General features: G+C 41.4%; 1 protein-coding gene across 5 annotated transcripts in view; it reads left to right on the top strand.

Annotated features, from left to right (window-relative positions):
* AREL1 (apoptosis resistant E3 ubiquitin protein ligase 1) overlaps window positions 1-15,198 on the top strand; it is a 42,208-nt gene that overhangs the window by 7,658 nt on the left and 19,352 nt on the right. For 2 of the 5 annotated variants that reach the window (XM_058567362.1, XM_058567358.1), the window contains exons 2-5: window positions 6,316-6,636; window positions 12,306-12,366; window positions 13,267-13,493; window positions 14,338-14,575. In XM_058567362.1, coding sequence (XP_058423345.1) covers window positions 12,351-12,366; window positions 13,267-13,493; window positions 14,338-14,575 — 481 coding nt within the window. In that variant the 5' untranslated portion in view covers window positions 6,316-6,636; window positions 12,306-12,350. Of the gene's footprint in view, window positions 1-6,315; window positions 6,637-8,023; window positions 8,128-12,305; window positions 12,367-13,266; window positions 13,494-14,337; window positions 14,576-15,198 lie in introns of all 5 variants that reach the window. The other 3 variants (XM_058567359.1, XM_058567360.1, XM_058567361.1) reach the window with 3 other exon arrangements.

Raw genomic sequence — 15,198 nt, 5'->3', positions numbered from 1 at the left:
AGGACACTGGGATCTCTCTAGCTTGAGATCCTTATTTCCATTTGTCCTGTGGGTATAGTCACCTGAATATCCTGTAGACACTTTAAACTTAACATGTTCAGTTCTGTACTCATTATCTTTCCCTCCATATTTGTTCTGCCTTCTTAATTTTCTACCACCATTCATCCAGGCCTCCAAATGTAGAAAATCCCAGTTTGTCCTTGGCTTCTTGCTCTCCTTTATCTTTTTGGCCGCACAGGTCACCAATCCTGTTACTTCTAAAAGAAATAAAGCTTAGTCTAGCCTCTCCCCGTCCTCCACTGTGGCTAGTGCCTACTCCCTTGAACCGATATCGTCTTATCTCTCGGCCATCTTTCTTCCTCTTCAGTCTATCATATTGCCCCAGAGTTAGTTCTTTTAAAATGTGATCCTCGGGGCAGGCCCGGTGGCACAAGCGGTTAAGTGCGCGTGCTCCGCTTCGGCGGTCCAGGGTTTCACAGGTTCAGATCCCGGGTGGCCATGGATGCACTGCTTGTCAAGCCATGCTGTGGTGGCCTCCCGTATAGAAAAGTGGAGGAGGATGGGCACGGATGTTAGCTCAGAGCCAGTCTTCCTCAGCAAAAAAAATAGGAGGATTGGCATCAGATATTAGCTCAGGGCTGATCTTCCTCACAAAACCAAAAAAAAAAAAACAAATGTGATCCTCTTACTCCCTTAGTTAAAAAAAATCTCTTGTTTTTCTGTTGTTGCTTAAAGTCTAAAATGAAGTCATATTCCTTTAAATTTCCAAATTAAGTATTTCTGAGCTGTCATTCTTCCTATCCCAAGAATATCTTTTTTTCCTTTTTGGGAGTTCTTGATACATCAGTATTCCTGATTAAGAGTGTAGGCTCTGGAATCATATTGCCTGGGTCCTTCAGTTGTCAGCTGGGTGACTATAAGCAAGTTATTTCAGCTCTCTGTGTCTCTGCTTCCTAATCTATAAAATATGGATAATAATGTGGTTACCTTATATGGTTTATGTGAGAGTTAAATGAGATAATACATGAAGCACTTTAAACAGTGCTGACATATAGTAAGCTCTCAATAAAGGTGGATTCTTGTTTTTATCATCATACTTGGAAAAAACCCAGAAAACTTAGTGTTTTTGATTGTTGCTGTCATTGTTTCCAAATGGGATTTCTCTGAAAAACCAGTTAGTCCCTCAAGTACACTCATTACCATCTTCCTCATTTATTGTGGTTTGGGCTGCCGTGGCCTGGGCGCAAACCACCATCATAACCTGGCCACCCTGGTTTGCACATAGAGCCATCTCCCCCGAGGCACTCCTGCAGTGCCAAGTCACCTGGGTCTAGTTTCCAGTCTTAGCCAGCCCTCCTTTCCCTTAAACTCCAAATCTTGTTCCCCAAGAGCAGCTGAATTCCTTCCTTTTCTCAGTGTATCTCCATTTTGTATCCAAGGCAACTGCAGAGAAGTTAAGTAGCTTGTCCAGGATCACTCAGTAGGAAGATTCGTGCTCTTGACCACTATACTGTACTGTACTGAGAATCAGTCACCCTAGTTTGGCCCCAGGTGCTCTTTCTAAACACTTTGCTTTCATAATGCTGAACTTCTCATCATTCCCTTTCTTGACTATGCTGTTCTTTCTGCCTAGGATCCTAGTCCTTTTTTTTTCTGCCTTGCAAATGCTTACTCATTCTTAAGTAACACTCTGTTATCTCTCCTGCGAAGACTTCTGTACTCGCTCAGGCAGTTACCTCTCTCCTTCCTTCACCCTCAGCATGTCGTTTATTCCTCATTTGTGGTACTTGCCACATTGTATTGTCCATCTCCCGTGTTGGACAGAGTTCATCCAGGTTAAGAAAAGATCCTGTCTTATTTATCCTTGTGATTTTAGCTTTTAGCACGCAGTCTGGCGTACAGCAGATGCTCAAGTAATATGAAATGAATGAAGAATGAACGATATATAAGAACCTAAAGATGTTGGTAGTCAGTGAATTACATTTCGTTCAATGAAATGAGTACAATGAAAAAAACTTTTTTTTTCAAAACTTTATGTTTTAGCAAATTATTTTAGGCTAAGAGAAAATATAGATATCTAGAAATGGGGGAACATAACAGAAAAAAAAGTTTTATTTAAAATGTGAATATATGGGATGGGGATAATGGGGTAATAGACCAGAAGTTGAGTGAGGGTTGTAGTGCTTTTCAACCTTTTCAGCTCAAGTACCTCTGGTGGTAGAGGATAATGGGTATGTAACCCTTGGGGCTGGGAACAGAGCCCCAAGCAACCTTTCTGCCTCAATTACAAAATATCTATGAATATTTTGAATGTACGCATGTTTCATCTTTAGAAATTCATGCATATTTTACATTATATTTTATTATCTGTGAGTTTGTTTAACATGAAAATACTTTTTTCTCCTCACCCACCTCATCCTCTAGTAACTAGATGCAGCAGGAACATGTGTCATTTATCCTCTGGCTTCTAGCACATTCTGGCATGCCCCAAAGCCCAAATCTGGGAAGCATGGAATGGGATTATAGTCTAATATGGCAGCATTCTAGCTTTCTGTGATTTGGGGGATTGTCTACGCAGGAGTATTATGTCATGGAACTGAGGAGGGTGAGCTCATCCTGTTCTGACCAACAAGGCTGTTTCTGGAAGGCTGGAGTCAGTTGGAGGCACCTCATTACCAGATCGCTGGGGACCAGCTGGAGAGAGTTCACAGAAGACCCACAAGAATGATTAAGAGACTGGAGGGGCTGACTGATGGGGAAAGAATATAAATGAAAATCGTATAACTTGGCTGAACCAAGATAGAAAGAATACACAACTGTATAAATATCTCAAGAGCATAAACTTGATGAGGGAGGGTAATCTTGTATGATGGGATTTTGGAGTGGGGAGAATAAACCAAGGGTGCAATTAAGCAAAGGAAAATGTAAACTAATAATCTAAAGTATCTGAGGGTACACTTTATTTCCTGGAACCTCCTTAGTTAGAACACTCTAACCTTTGGGCCCTTTGCTAATTGAATTATCTTTTTTTTTAATTTGATTTTCCTGGACTTGTGGCTGGTGCTTCTATAGAGAGTCTGGAGACTACCTCTTACAAAGCCAACGTTTTTCTTTTGTCCTGTCTTGTTTTGTGGAACTTGGTGGGTGATATTTGGAACTCCTACGTGCTGCCACTGCCTCTTTATTCACCAGAATTCTGAAGTGGATTCACATCGTTTTTTTCATGGCTTTTTAGGGTAGCACTTTAAAAGTAGAGACTCAGTCAGTAATAGGTATTGTAATAATTTTAGAAATCCGGATGTAGTATTTGGTCTCTGAGGTACTGGTTTTAGGAAATTATAGCCTCGATGAAATGCAAGCATGATTGTATGAAACACATGCTTTGGGAAATGATTGTATAAAATTCCTACTCGGGGTATGGGAGGCATAAAGCTTTTAAATAACGGTTGAAATTAGCTGGGAGAAATATTTGCATAATGTTGCAGGTTTTATAGCTCTTTTCCTAAGAGGGGATAATAGAACTGGAAGAAAATGATTTTATGCTTTTTTTATTTATAAAAAGGAGTTCATTTATACAAGGCGGTTATATAGCTTTAAGACTAAAACCTCTACACCAGAGATTGGTTCACTTTTTTTTGTAAAGGGTCAGATAGGAAAGCTTCGTAGGCCACACATCTCTGCTGCAACTACTCAACCCTGCTGTTGTAGTGCAAAAGCAGTCGTAGACATATGTAAACGAACAAACTTGGCTGTGTTCATTGTTTTTTTACAGAACTTTTTTTTTCTTTTGTTACAAAAACAGGTGGCTGACTGGATTTGGCCTGTAGGCTGTAGTTTGCCAACTCCTGCTCTAGACTCTTATACCTGAAAGCATGGTCTGCAGACCAGCAGCATCAGCATTACCTGTGAGCCTGTTAGAGATGCAGAATATTGAGTCTCTTCTCAGCTGACTGCTCTGGTCTAGACCATGCTTCTCAGACTTTAACGTGCACAGGAATCTTGGGGAGCTTGTGAAAGTACAAACTCTGAGATCGACTCTGAACACCATTCTAGCTACTGGAAGGCAAAGATGAGTAAGACCCAGTCAATCTCCTCAGGGAGCCCACAATCCATTAGGACAGAATATTGTATAAACAAATAATTATAATCCAGACTAATAAATGCTCTAATAGAGGATCTTCAGCATAGGATTACCACAAAGGAAGAACTGATTGGTTCTGCCTGGGATAGGGAGAGCCCTCAGAGGGGCCTGGCATTTGGACCAGGAAAGAGGGTGGTGGTTGAGTTGAGTCTTGAAGCGCACTAGAGACACTGAAATATTGGGGGTGGAATGGTAAGCATGGTAGTTCACAGTGGGACACAGTTAGAACTGTGTGATGATGTTAGAACTAGGAGTTATTTGATTTAATAATCAAATGGCTGATCACAGGATTGGAGACCCACTAAGATCACAATGACTAGAAATAAAAGTTGGATATTCTGTTGTCTTGAGCTAATTTTTAATAGTTTCCTTATTTGAAAAAAGGATAACTTGCCTGTTCTGTCCCTTTTATAGAAAAAAAAATATTTGTTCTTCAGAAATAGAAACTTTTTATATGTTCCTGCATCATTAAGAATTTGGTAAACACTAAAAGGTACAGGTAGAAAATGAAAATTATTTATAATTCCATACACCAAGAGATGACCACTATTAACAGTTTTATATTGTTCCTGCCAGTCTTTTTTTTTTTTTAGGAAGATCAGCCCTGAGCTAACATCAGATGCCCATCCTCCTCTTTTTGCTGAGGAGGATTGGCCCTGGGCTAACATCTGTGCCTGTCTTCCTCTACTTTGTATGGGATGCCACCACAGCATGGCTTGACGAGCGGTGCCTTGGTACACGCCCCACATCTGAACCTGAGAACCCTGGGCTAACAAAGCAGAGCACAGACACTTAACCACTGTGCCACCGGGCCGGCCCCCTTCCAGTCTTTATGTAAAGTAATATTTTAAAAATTGGGCTCATACTGTGTAAATAATTTTGTGCTTGATTTTTCATTTAACATTTTATTTGAGTGTTTCCCTGTGTTATTCTTTAAAAGGGTCATTTTTTAATGCTTATATAACATTCTAATGAATCTCTTATAATTTATGTAACTCTTCTCTTGTTTGTGGATCCTTTAAGCTGGTTCCAGTTGCTAGTTGACCTAGGTTTTGGCTTATGTACTTGGCAAGTCTATCACCATATTTTAAAATAAATACATATACTTATTTGTTTTTAATTATAAAAGTTTGCCAACTTGTTTGATCTGCTGGCCTTTACCCATTCTGCTCTTCTGTTCTTGTTAGCCCTTTGTGTTTTCTTTCTTGGTTTCCCATGTAGAGAGGCAGTAGAGGAATCATTAAAAGGGTGGATTCTGGGTCCAGGTTGTCTGGATTTGACTCAACTCTACTACTTATTGGACATAATCTTGAGAAAGCGCCTCGGTTTCCTCATCTGCAAAATAGGGATAATTGTGTCTGTGTCTTGGGGTTGTGAGTTAAGCACTGGGAACAGTGCCTGCCATGTGGAAAGAGGCTCTCTTTTCCTTTCGTGATTACTAATCTCTTCTCATGTGTCTTATTGTGGCTGTTTGTGTATGCCTTGCCATGACCCCCTTTGTGCTACATTTAGTTGATGAATATCTTTGAGTTACTGCCTGACTTTACTGAACTTTATTACTTAGTGACTTTATCTTGAAAGTTCACAGATTTTTTCCGTCACTCATAGTACAAATTTTACTTTTTTAAAGATAAAATCAGCATTGTTTAACCATGTCTTGGAAATGCATACATGGGCACGAAGGGAGCAGACTGCAAAGGCTGATAGATTCGTTTTTAAAGCTCTTTGGTGGTTTCCCCTTTCCAACTGAATATTATCTTAATTCCTTATCATAGCACACAAGGCACTCTGTAACCTGGCCCCACCTATCCTCTTGGCTCATTTCTCTTCACCTTGTTGCCAGACCCTGTGCTCCAGCCCCATTAGACTGAAACTGAGCATGTGATTGTGGTGAGGCTCACTCGAAATTTGTGCTCTAGTTGGCTTCTACTGAAGGGTTGGAACCGACTGAAATTCTGGAGCTTCTTTCTGGGGAGTGACACAATTAAGGCAGTGAGATTGCCACTTGACTTTTCTTGTGGAGTTTTGATTGGGAAAACTTGGTCGGTTTACCTGCTCTGGGTTATTTTTAGTGTCCCAGGTTTCCACTGCCAGTTCTACCTCTTCTTTGTTGTTTTCTGGGGATTCTATTTGAGAAATAAAAAGCTATTCCACTGACTCTTTTTTCTTTGTAGGGTAGGATCCTGAGACAGCAGAACAGATGCATCCTTTGGCAGTTGATCGTACCCTGCACTAGAGAGAAGTCCAGGGATGATATATTTTTGGGTTATGTTTCTCCACCTTGGAATTCATCTAGTTCATTCCAGAAACACTGACCCTCTGCTTCTGTGACACACTCTCTGTGAAGGTCTGACGGACAGACACTTTCCATTGACCTTGCGGCTATTTTCTTTCATGTGGAAGTTGGAAGACAAGGTGAAAGGGGCCAAAAGTTACCTGCTTTGGTGATTAGGAGTGCTCAACTCCGTCCTCAGAACATGGGCCCTCGTTTAAAGGTAAGGCAATAGACTAGTTAAGACTCACTTGTTATTGGGATGCGGGGAACTTGGACTTAGTAACGAGTTCTTAAGCCTTTTCAGCAAGGGATAGCTGTTGAAGTGCGCAGTTGAGTTAGACTTGATTCCCTTCTCCCCCACCCTACCCCGCCCTGCTGGCCAGCAGGGCAACTCTGAGTATGAAGAAATCAGTTCTTCATTTTTGGGAAATGACTTTTTCACAACTGATCTTCAATGTTAGGGCTGAAATTTTTTTGATATTGTAATAATAAATCTTTATACTCCTAAAAACGCAAAGAATTTTGGAATGTGTATGTCAGTCAGCTTTCTAACATTCCCTTGAAAGAGGTATTTTTAAGTATTTCCACCTCCCTCTTCCCCCTTTTGTAGGCGATGTGAGGCAAAGTGCTGTAGTATTAAGCAGCTTGCCCAGGATCTTGTAGTAAGCAGGTGATATTTCCGCGTTAGATATTGGTACTGCATTCCATTTTCCTTTGTCATGCCTTGTTTTTATTTCAAAAGCTTGAAAAAAGGGCCATAAGCGTTTATCTTTCTAATTTTAGCCTCATGATGCGATTCCTCACAGTAAGATTGGGTAATGTTTTTCATACATGCTTTTACCTCTTTTCTTAAATCTTTTCTCTTCCCAAATACTTCAGTATCCCTATGACTCCATTCTTTTTCATGATTCAGTGTTGTATGAGACTAAGAATACTGGGCTTCAGAGTCAGACACTGGCTTGAGTCTCAGCTCTGTCACTTAACCAGCTGGGGGATGTTCAGCAAGTTAACTTTTCTAAGCCCAGGTTTTTTTGTTTTTTTTTATCTATAAAATGAGAATAATAGTGCTTATTTCACCAAGTTGTTATGGTGACAGTTATATAGGCTAACATATATAAGCACTAAGTGCAGTGTTTTGCCTATCATAAGTGGCTCAAGAAGGAGGTAGTATTACATTACTGCTACTACAGTTATTCTGCTAGCTTAGAGTATCACAATTTGCTGAATTGTATAAGGGCAAGAACACTAAAGAGATGAACTTGAAAACAAACAGAATACTCATGTAGCTGAATTGCATGAAATAGTATGGCAGAGGCTTAACATACTGCTTCTTTGTGCTTGAGTTAGACTCAGGAAGAGTTCCAAAATAATTTTATGAAGAAGTGTGAGCAGCAGAAAGTGGAGGGTGCTATAGAAACTGTTGTAGAAAAATAAAAGCTCAAGATTAGGAAAATAGGACCATAAAACTGGACACCATGCCATGCATGAGAACCCATGACTCTAGTCGTGGGTATATGATACATACTTGTTGAGTTGAAATAAATTGGCAACTTTTGATCTGAAGAGTTTTTAACCCTTGGCTCAAGTGAATGTACTGCTAATTACAGAAGTCTTTAAAAACTGTATCTAAAAGGAAGGTCCCATGTGGAAAATTCCTGATCTGTAAGCATTCTGGACAAAGAAAAGAAGACTTTTGACCGTAACCATTCAGGTATTTTATTCATATTTATTGCAATTACTATATACAATTTTGTTGGATGCTGTGGAGAATTTTTAAGACTAGTTTTTGCCTCATGTTATTTACCACTCTGAAATGGAAAATAAAACAAACAAGGGACTAAAATGAAAGAGATATGAGTGCTATAAGATAAATCGTAACGAAGTGATGTGGGAATACAGAGGAAGGAAGGAATTTCTAAATTGAGGCTCAGGGAAGATTTCAGGGAGGGGAGATAGGATCTTCCCTAGACTTTAGGATTAGGAGATTGTCCGTAGGTAGACACTAAGAGGGCAGAGGATAGTCTAGGCAGAGGAAATGACTTTTATGAAGGTTTGGAGATGGGACATTTCAGAGCTTATGTGTAAAAGTGTAAAGGATCTGATTCAGATAGATCATAGGATGAGTAACAAGGTACTGTGGGAGATGCGGCCAAGGAGAATGCTGTGGCTGGGGATGGGAGCAGAGACAGAGCAGAGAGAGCCCTGACAGGGTCGGTAAGAGGACAAAAAATGCCTACAAAACAGAAGTGAAATCTGGAATAAAAGTGATTTGACTGTCAAAGATAAGGAGGCTTCATGACATCATTCAGGAGGAATAAGAAAGGGGGAAAATGTAGAAGGAAGGCAAGTTCAAAATGTAACCATGGGTAAAATTGAGAGAGGAGTAATATTGTTGAAGAGGTTTTTGAGAGCTATTGTAGAGAAGCAGGATATTTTGTAAAGGTCAAATCACTGAGTGATGAATTGTCAGAGCTAATTCCCTGGTCACAAGGAGGTTTCAAGGAGAAGAGAGGAGAGTTGTTTGGAAAAAAGTAGTAATTGGTATGCTGAGTTTTAAATAATAAAAGGAATTGGAGTAGAAATATAGAATTGACTTAGAAAAGGTTTAGATGATCTAGATCAGTGATGATCATTTGGTTGAGAAATAAGTGAATGGGGAAAAAATGGACAAGGACTCAACAAGGTCAAGCTCGTTACTGCCAGCTTCATGAGGACTGAGACTGTGGCTGTTTGACACTGTTCCTGCAGTACCTGACACATGAAGTAGGTACTCAGTGTTCGTTGGATGAATTATTTTAGGATGATTTTTTTTTTTTTTTTGAGGAAGATCAGCCCTGAGCTAACATCTGATGCCAATCCTCCTCTTTTTTCCTGAGGAAGACTGGCCCTGGGCTAACATCTGTGCCCGCCTTCCTCTACTTTATATGGGACGGCGCCACAGCATGGCTTGACAAGTAGTGCATCGGTGCACGCCTGGGATCCGAACCTGTGAACCCTGGGCCGCCGAAGCTGAGCGTGCTCACTCAACCGCTGTGCCACCGGGCAGCCCCTAGGATGACTTTTAACTCTTCCTTATAAAAATTTTCAGACGTGAAATTAGAATAGTATAAAGAACTATCATATGGGCAGAGATTTTAAGTATGGTAAGAGAAACTATATCTTTTAATTCTGATGCTTTTCCCATTGAAGAAAATGTGGGCCAGTAGACTGATTCCCTGAGTCTCCTTGGCTCTGAAGTGAAGGAGTAGTGATGCTGCTATTACTATTGATAATAATTATAATAATTAAAATGGAACTCACTGTGTGCCAGGCACAGGGCTGTTTACATGTGCTGCCTCATTTAATCCTCACAGCACCTCTATGAGATACACACAGGTATTATCCCCTTTTGACGGATAAGGAAACTGGCACTCTGTAGAGACATTAAACAACTTGTCCAGGGTCACACTGTGCATTGCAGAGGATGGGCTTGAACCCAGCTAGGTAGTCTAGTTCTAGAGTCCATGCTCTTATCCTCTGTATTACACTCTTTGTTATACTGTTTGATTTTAGAGTCTTGATGGCTGTGGGAAGTTATATTGAAGTCCTGTCACACTAAAGGAAATGGTGCCATAGAAATGATTAAATCTCAACTCTTCACAGCAATGAGAATTCTGAAGCCAGACAGGTCACACAGTTAATTGTAGCCCTGGGCCTTACTGCTTGTCAGCTGCCTCTCAGAAAAGGTTGTTGTCATTGTCAGAGGTAGTAGATAGAAATTTTCGCAGCCCTCATGCCATGTGCCATAAATTTGGCATTGCTCTTTTCTCTCCAAGGAGCAAGAGACTTGAGATCACAAGTCCTATAACATCAGCCACATACGTTTCATTTTCTGCTAAATGCTAACTTCGCTGAGGATCAGATTTTCACATCCAGGATCAGATTGGATGGCATCCAACTGAGGGAGTACCTAAGACAGTTAAACTGCGAGTTTTGGTTCTACCAAGTCACCTAGCATATCCTATAAGGTGCAGATAGATGCTTTTTGAGAGATGATAGCAGCTTTTCAGTATAGGGTCCCGGGAGATGAGATACTTGCTTGGGAAGGAGGCTCAGTAGTTGTGATCTCAAATTTGGGGTCTGTATATTGTCTCTTTATAATAGACCCTTTGGGAAGCAGCTTAATCCGTGTGTATTGACAGTGTTAATGTTCCCTGTGTGGATTTCTTTTCTCGTAGGACTTTAGACACCAGGCTAAATAGGGATTTCTATGAAACTTGGCATGGTCATTCCTCAAATTACCTACTCTCTATGGATTCCATTGGGTACATTATCAAAGGAACTAATGGCCATTTTCTGCCTCTCTCTTAAATTTTTCCAGCACAGTTAGACGTAAAAGCACACCTTGTAGGGGCTGGCCCAGTGGTGTAGTGGTTAAGTTTGGCGTACTCTGCTTCGGCGGCCCGGGTTCATGGGTTCGGTTCCCGGTCGTGTATTCACACCACTCATCAAGCCATGCTCTAGCGGTGACCCACATACAAAGTAGAGGAAGACTGGCACAGATGTTAGCTCAAGGCCAATCTTCCTCACCAAAAAAAAAAAAAAAAAAAAGTTGTTTTTGGCCGGCCCCGTGGATTAGCGGTTAAGTGCGCGCGCTCCGCTACTGGCGGCCCGGGTTCGGATCCCGGGTGCACACCGATGCTCTGCTTCTCTGGCCATGCTGAGGCTGCGTCCCACATAGAGCAACTAGAAGGATGTGCAACTATGACATACAACTATCTACTGGGGCTTTGGGGGAAAAAAAAGAGGAGGATTGGCAATAGATGTTAGCTCAGAGCCAGTCTTCCTCAGCAAAAAGAGAAGGATTAGCATGGATGTTAGCTCAGGGCTGATCTTCCTCACACACACACAAAAAAATTGTTTTGGTCCCTCCCAAATCTGAACCTAGAAATTTTCAGTTGTCTTGTCTCTAAGTAATATTCTAGTGCTGATAAAAGGTGCTGGGTTGAGATAACATTGATGACCTTAATGTATATTGACTTGAAAAGAAAGAATCAATTCAGTGCAGCGTAGACTAGAGAGCATATACAGCCTATACTAAGGTCAGAACTCTGATTAGGTATGAACGTCAGTGTACATTGCATTTTTCCTTGGCAGTACCTTGGGTGGTTCATATGGGTAATGAAGATCGAAGTCTCATCCTGGAAACAAGTTTAATAACAGTGAAAGTTTCCCCTCCAACTCTGGCCCCTGTTTGAATTGTTCTGACCTTGGCAGGCATCACTTAGGATGAGAAGTACAGTCTTCTCCTTTTGTTCCTCTCCTTGGCCTTTCTGAGCTCATCTTCCACAGGGCCCATTAGTTTGATTGGTAACAGCAAAAATGACTTCTCCTACATGCCCACTGCTTATTATTGGGATGACCCAGGGTTCATTTTAATTACATAATGCCAACATGATGATAATAATACTGCTTTTAAAAATCCACATTTTATATAACTATTTCTACTTAGATGAATTACTTCCAGAAGGCAAATATGCGGGGAAAGTGACTCCATTATCCTCTTGGCTTGTGTTAATTAGCACCACTTTGTGTGGGGGGAAGGAAACTGTCTTGGGGCCCTGGATCTAAGAAGATGAAAGCCATGTTATTGCATTTTGTAATTAGCAATAAAGCAAGTGGCTGTTTGTGGTATTCCTAGGGTGGTCGGGAGATTGAAAGTCTTTAGGGAGAATGATGCATTCTCTTTCTCTGAAATATGTCGTAGGGCACCTGTCAAGCTAGAGAGAGAGGCCAGGGATAGTAAGGCTGGAGACAGTTGGCTCAAGCCATACGCTCTGCTTTGTCTCTCTCTGAGATGGCTGTAAGGAAGAGTGGGAGGAAAAACTAAATGAAAGTTTTCTTTTGCAGCTGCAGCTGTGATCCTGGGCTGTCTGTCGGCGTTGAAGGGACCTGATGTTTTACGTTATTTGTACGTTATGGAGTGATTTATTATCTTTCTATTAGGGTTGCTTACATCCTTTTTGCCTCTGTCCTCCCCTTTTCCCCCTGAAAATGGACTTAGAAATATTTGCAGTCGTGCCAGAATGTACCTTCACATAGTTGGCAGTGGAATTCATTTATTTGGGAAATATTTATTGAGTAATTATAGTCAGTGACAGACAGTGTTTCCTGCCTAGTCAAAGTCGAATAAGGCAAAAATCTGCCTTCAAGAAGTTCATAACATGAGGGGAGAGATGGTCAAGGGGGAGAAAAGTTATAACAGATGAATGTATAGGAGTTTGAGGGAGCCCAGAAGAGGGAACCCCTACATCTGCTGGGGATTGGGGAGGGCTTTTGCCAAGTGGACAAGGGAGGGGAAGGCTTTCAAATGGAGTGAAGAGAACACACATTCTTTTTACTACCCCTGTGAGGGCCCAGCACATGCAGGAAGGTGGGGGAGGGGCATTATATTTGGTCCATGGTATAGAATGTGCATTGGCAAACTTTTTCTGTAAAGGGCCAAAGAGTAAATATTTTTGGCTTCCCAGGCTGTTAATAGTCTCTGTCAGAACTACTGAACTCTGCCGCTGTAGGGCAAAAGCAGCCCTAGGCAGTATGTAAATAAATGGGCGGGGCTGCGTTCCAATAGAACTTTATTTGCAAAAACAGGCAGTGGGTGGGATTTGGCCCAAGGACTGTAGTTTCTAACCCCTGGTATAGAAGTTCCCCTCTTCACCCACAGAGGTAGTGACCCAGTATCGTGTGTCTTTGGAAGTCTTGCTATCTCATCCTCATTTCTTTTAAGTTTTGAGAGATGGTTAGACTACTCCATATGAGAAGCTGTGATGTGTAATTGGCAGGTGGTATGTGTGTTCTGTCTTTTACATAGGTGGAATCACAGTGTCTGTGGTTGTATTCTTCTTCACAATTAAGTTCCTCTTTGAGCTTGCCGCACGTGTAGTCAGCTTCCTCCAGAATGAGGACCGTGAGCGCCGAGGGGACCGGACTATTTATGACTACGTGCGGGGAAATTACCTGGATCCCCGGTCTTGCAAAGTCTCCTGGGATTGGAAGGACCCCTATGAGGTGGGCCACAGCATGGCCTTCCGAGTGCATGTAAGGGAATGTTTCTGTCTCCATACCCATTGGGGTTTTTGAGTCACTTGCTTTCCAGAGCCTAGATCAGTCTGTTGGTGGTGCTGGCCGGGAATATTAACATCTTCCCTTATTTTTCAGTCTCTCCCAGGGACTTGAGAATTGTTAATATCCGAAGGGTCCCAAATTTCTCTATCGTTTTGGTTTAATGGGTGCTTAGCTTTGAACATGTATGAAGCTTAATGTTGCCTTTTCAAAATAAGAAAAATATTACTGAAAAGAGTTAGGTGTTATAGATTGGGGGTTGGTAAACTGTAGCCCCAGGGCCAAGTCAGGCCCACCTCTTGTTTCTGTAGATACAGTTTTATTGGAACACAGCCACACCCACTCATCTTCCTGTATTGCCTGTGACTGCTTTCACACTTGAGTGGTTAACCACAGTTTGGTAGCTGTGTATGACCCACAAAACCAAAAATATTTACTCTCTGACCCTTTACAGGAAAAGTTTGCTGCCCCTGTGATGTCTTCTCTACAGCATTCTGCTTGGCTCCATAGCCTGAACCCACTTTGCCTTGCCTGGTACTTTAGTTCACTCAGTGCCAGTGGTACCTGCTGACTTAACCTTTATATTTGGATTAGTGATAATGTAATAAAAAGGGCTGGTAAGACAGCCCAAATTTGTTCATGATTTAATGGTTTTCTTTGAACCACTGAGAGGATTTGTTTCTCTCTTTGTGAGCAGGCCTGTCGGAACAGGCAGGTACTAGGTTTGCCAGGTCCTGTCTGCCCACACTCTCTTGAATTAGACAGGAAACAATTTTCTCCACCTGCTCACTAATGGGTGCCCCTCTGCTCCCCACGGCAGTTATTCTACAAGAATGGGCAGCCTTTCCCTGCACATCGGCCTGTGGGACTGAGAGTTCACATCTCTCATGTTGAGCTAGCAGTGGAAATTCCAGTGACCCAGGAAGTCCTCCAGGAGCCCAGTTCCAACGTGATCAAGGTGGCCTTCACTGTGCGGAAGGCTGGGCGTTACGAAATCTCAGTGAAGCTTGGTGGATTAAACGTGGCCTACAGTCCCTACTACAAGATTTTTCAACCTGGTATATTTTTTCTTTCTTTCTTCCTTTCTCTCTCTTTATCCCTTCCTTCCTTTGTCATTTTTTTTTAATTAACGCCTTTATTGAGATTAATTCACATGCCCTGTAATTCATCCATTTAAAATATACAGTTAAATGTTCCTCAAAATTCAGAGTTGTGCAGCCTTCACTACAGTCAATTTTAGAGCATTTTCATCATCCCTGAAAGAAATCCTGTACCCGTTAGCAATCACTCCTCATTTTCCCCAAACCCCCCAGCCCTAGGTAACCATTAATCTACTGCCTCTGTAGATTTACCTACTCCAGACATTTCATGTGAGTGTAATCATAAAATATGTGGCCTTTTGTGACTGGCTTGTTTCACTTAGCATAGTGCTTTTAAGATTTATCCATGCTGTAGCGTGAATCAATACTTGTTTCTTTTTATTGCTAAATAATATTGCATTGTATGGATATACCACATTTTATTTATCCATTCATCAGCTGATGGACATTTGGGTTATTTTCTTTTTCTTTTTTGCTGAGGAAGATTGGCCGTGAACTAACATCCATGCTCCTTTTCCTCTATGGGTTATTTTCATTTTTGACTACTATGAATAATGCTGCTATGAACCTTTGTGTACAAG

This window comes from Diceros bicornis, chromosome 24, assembly GCF_020826845.1.
Source record: "Diceros bicornis minor isolate mBicDic1 chromosome 24, mDicBic1.mat.cur, whole genome shotgun sequence".
In the NCBI taxonomy this organism is placed as follows: domain Eukaryota; kingdom Metazoa; phylum Chordata; class Mammalia; order Perissodactyla; family Rhinocerotidae; genus Diceros; species Diceros bicornis.
The sequence above is the reverse complement of the archived record's forward strand: the minus strand, read 5'-3'. Positions and strand labels throughout refer to the sequence as shown.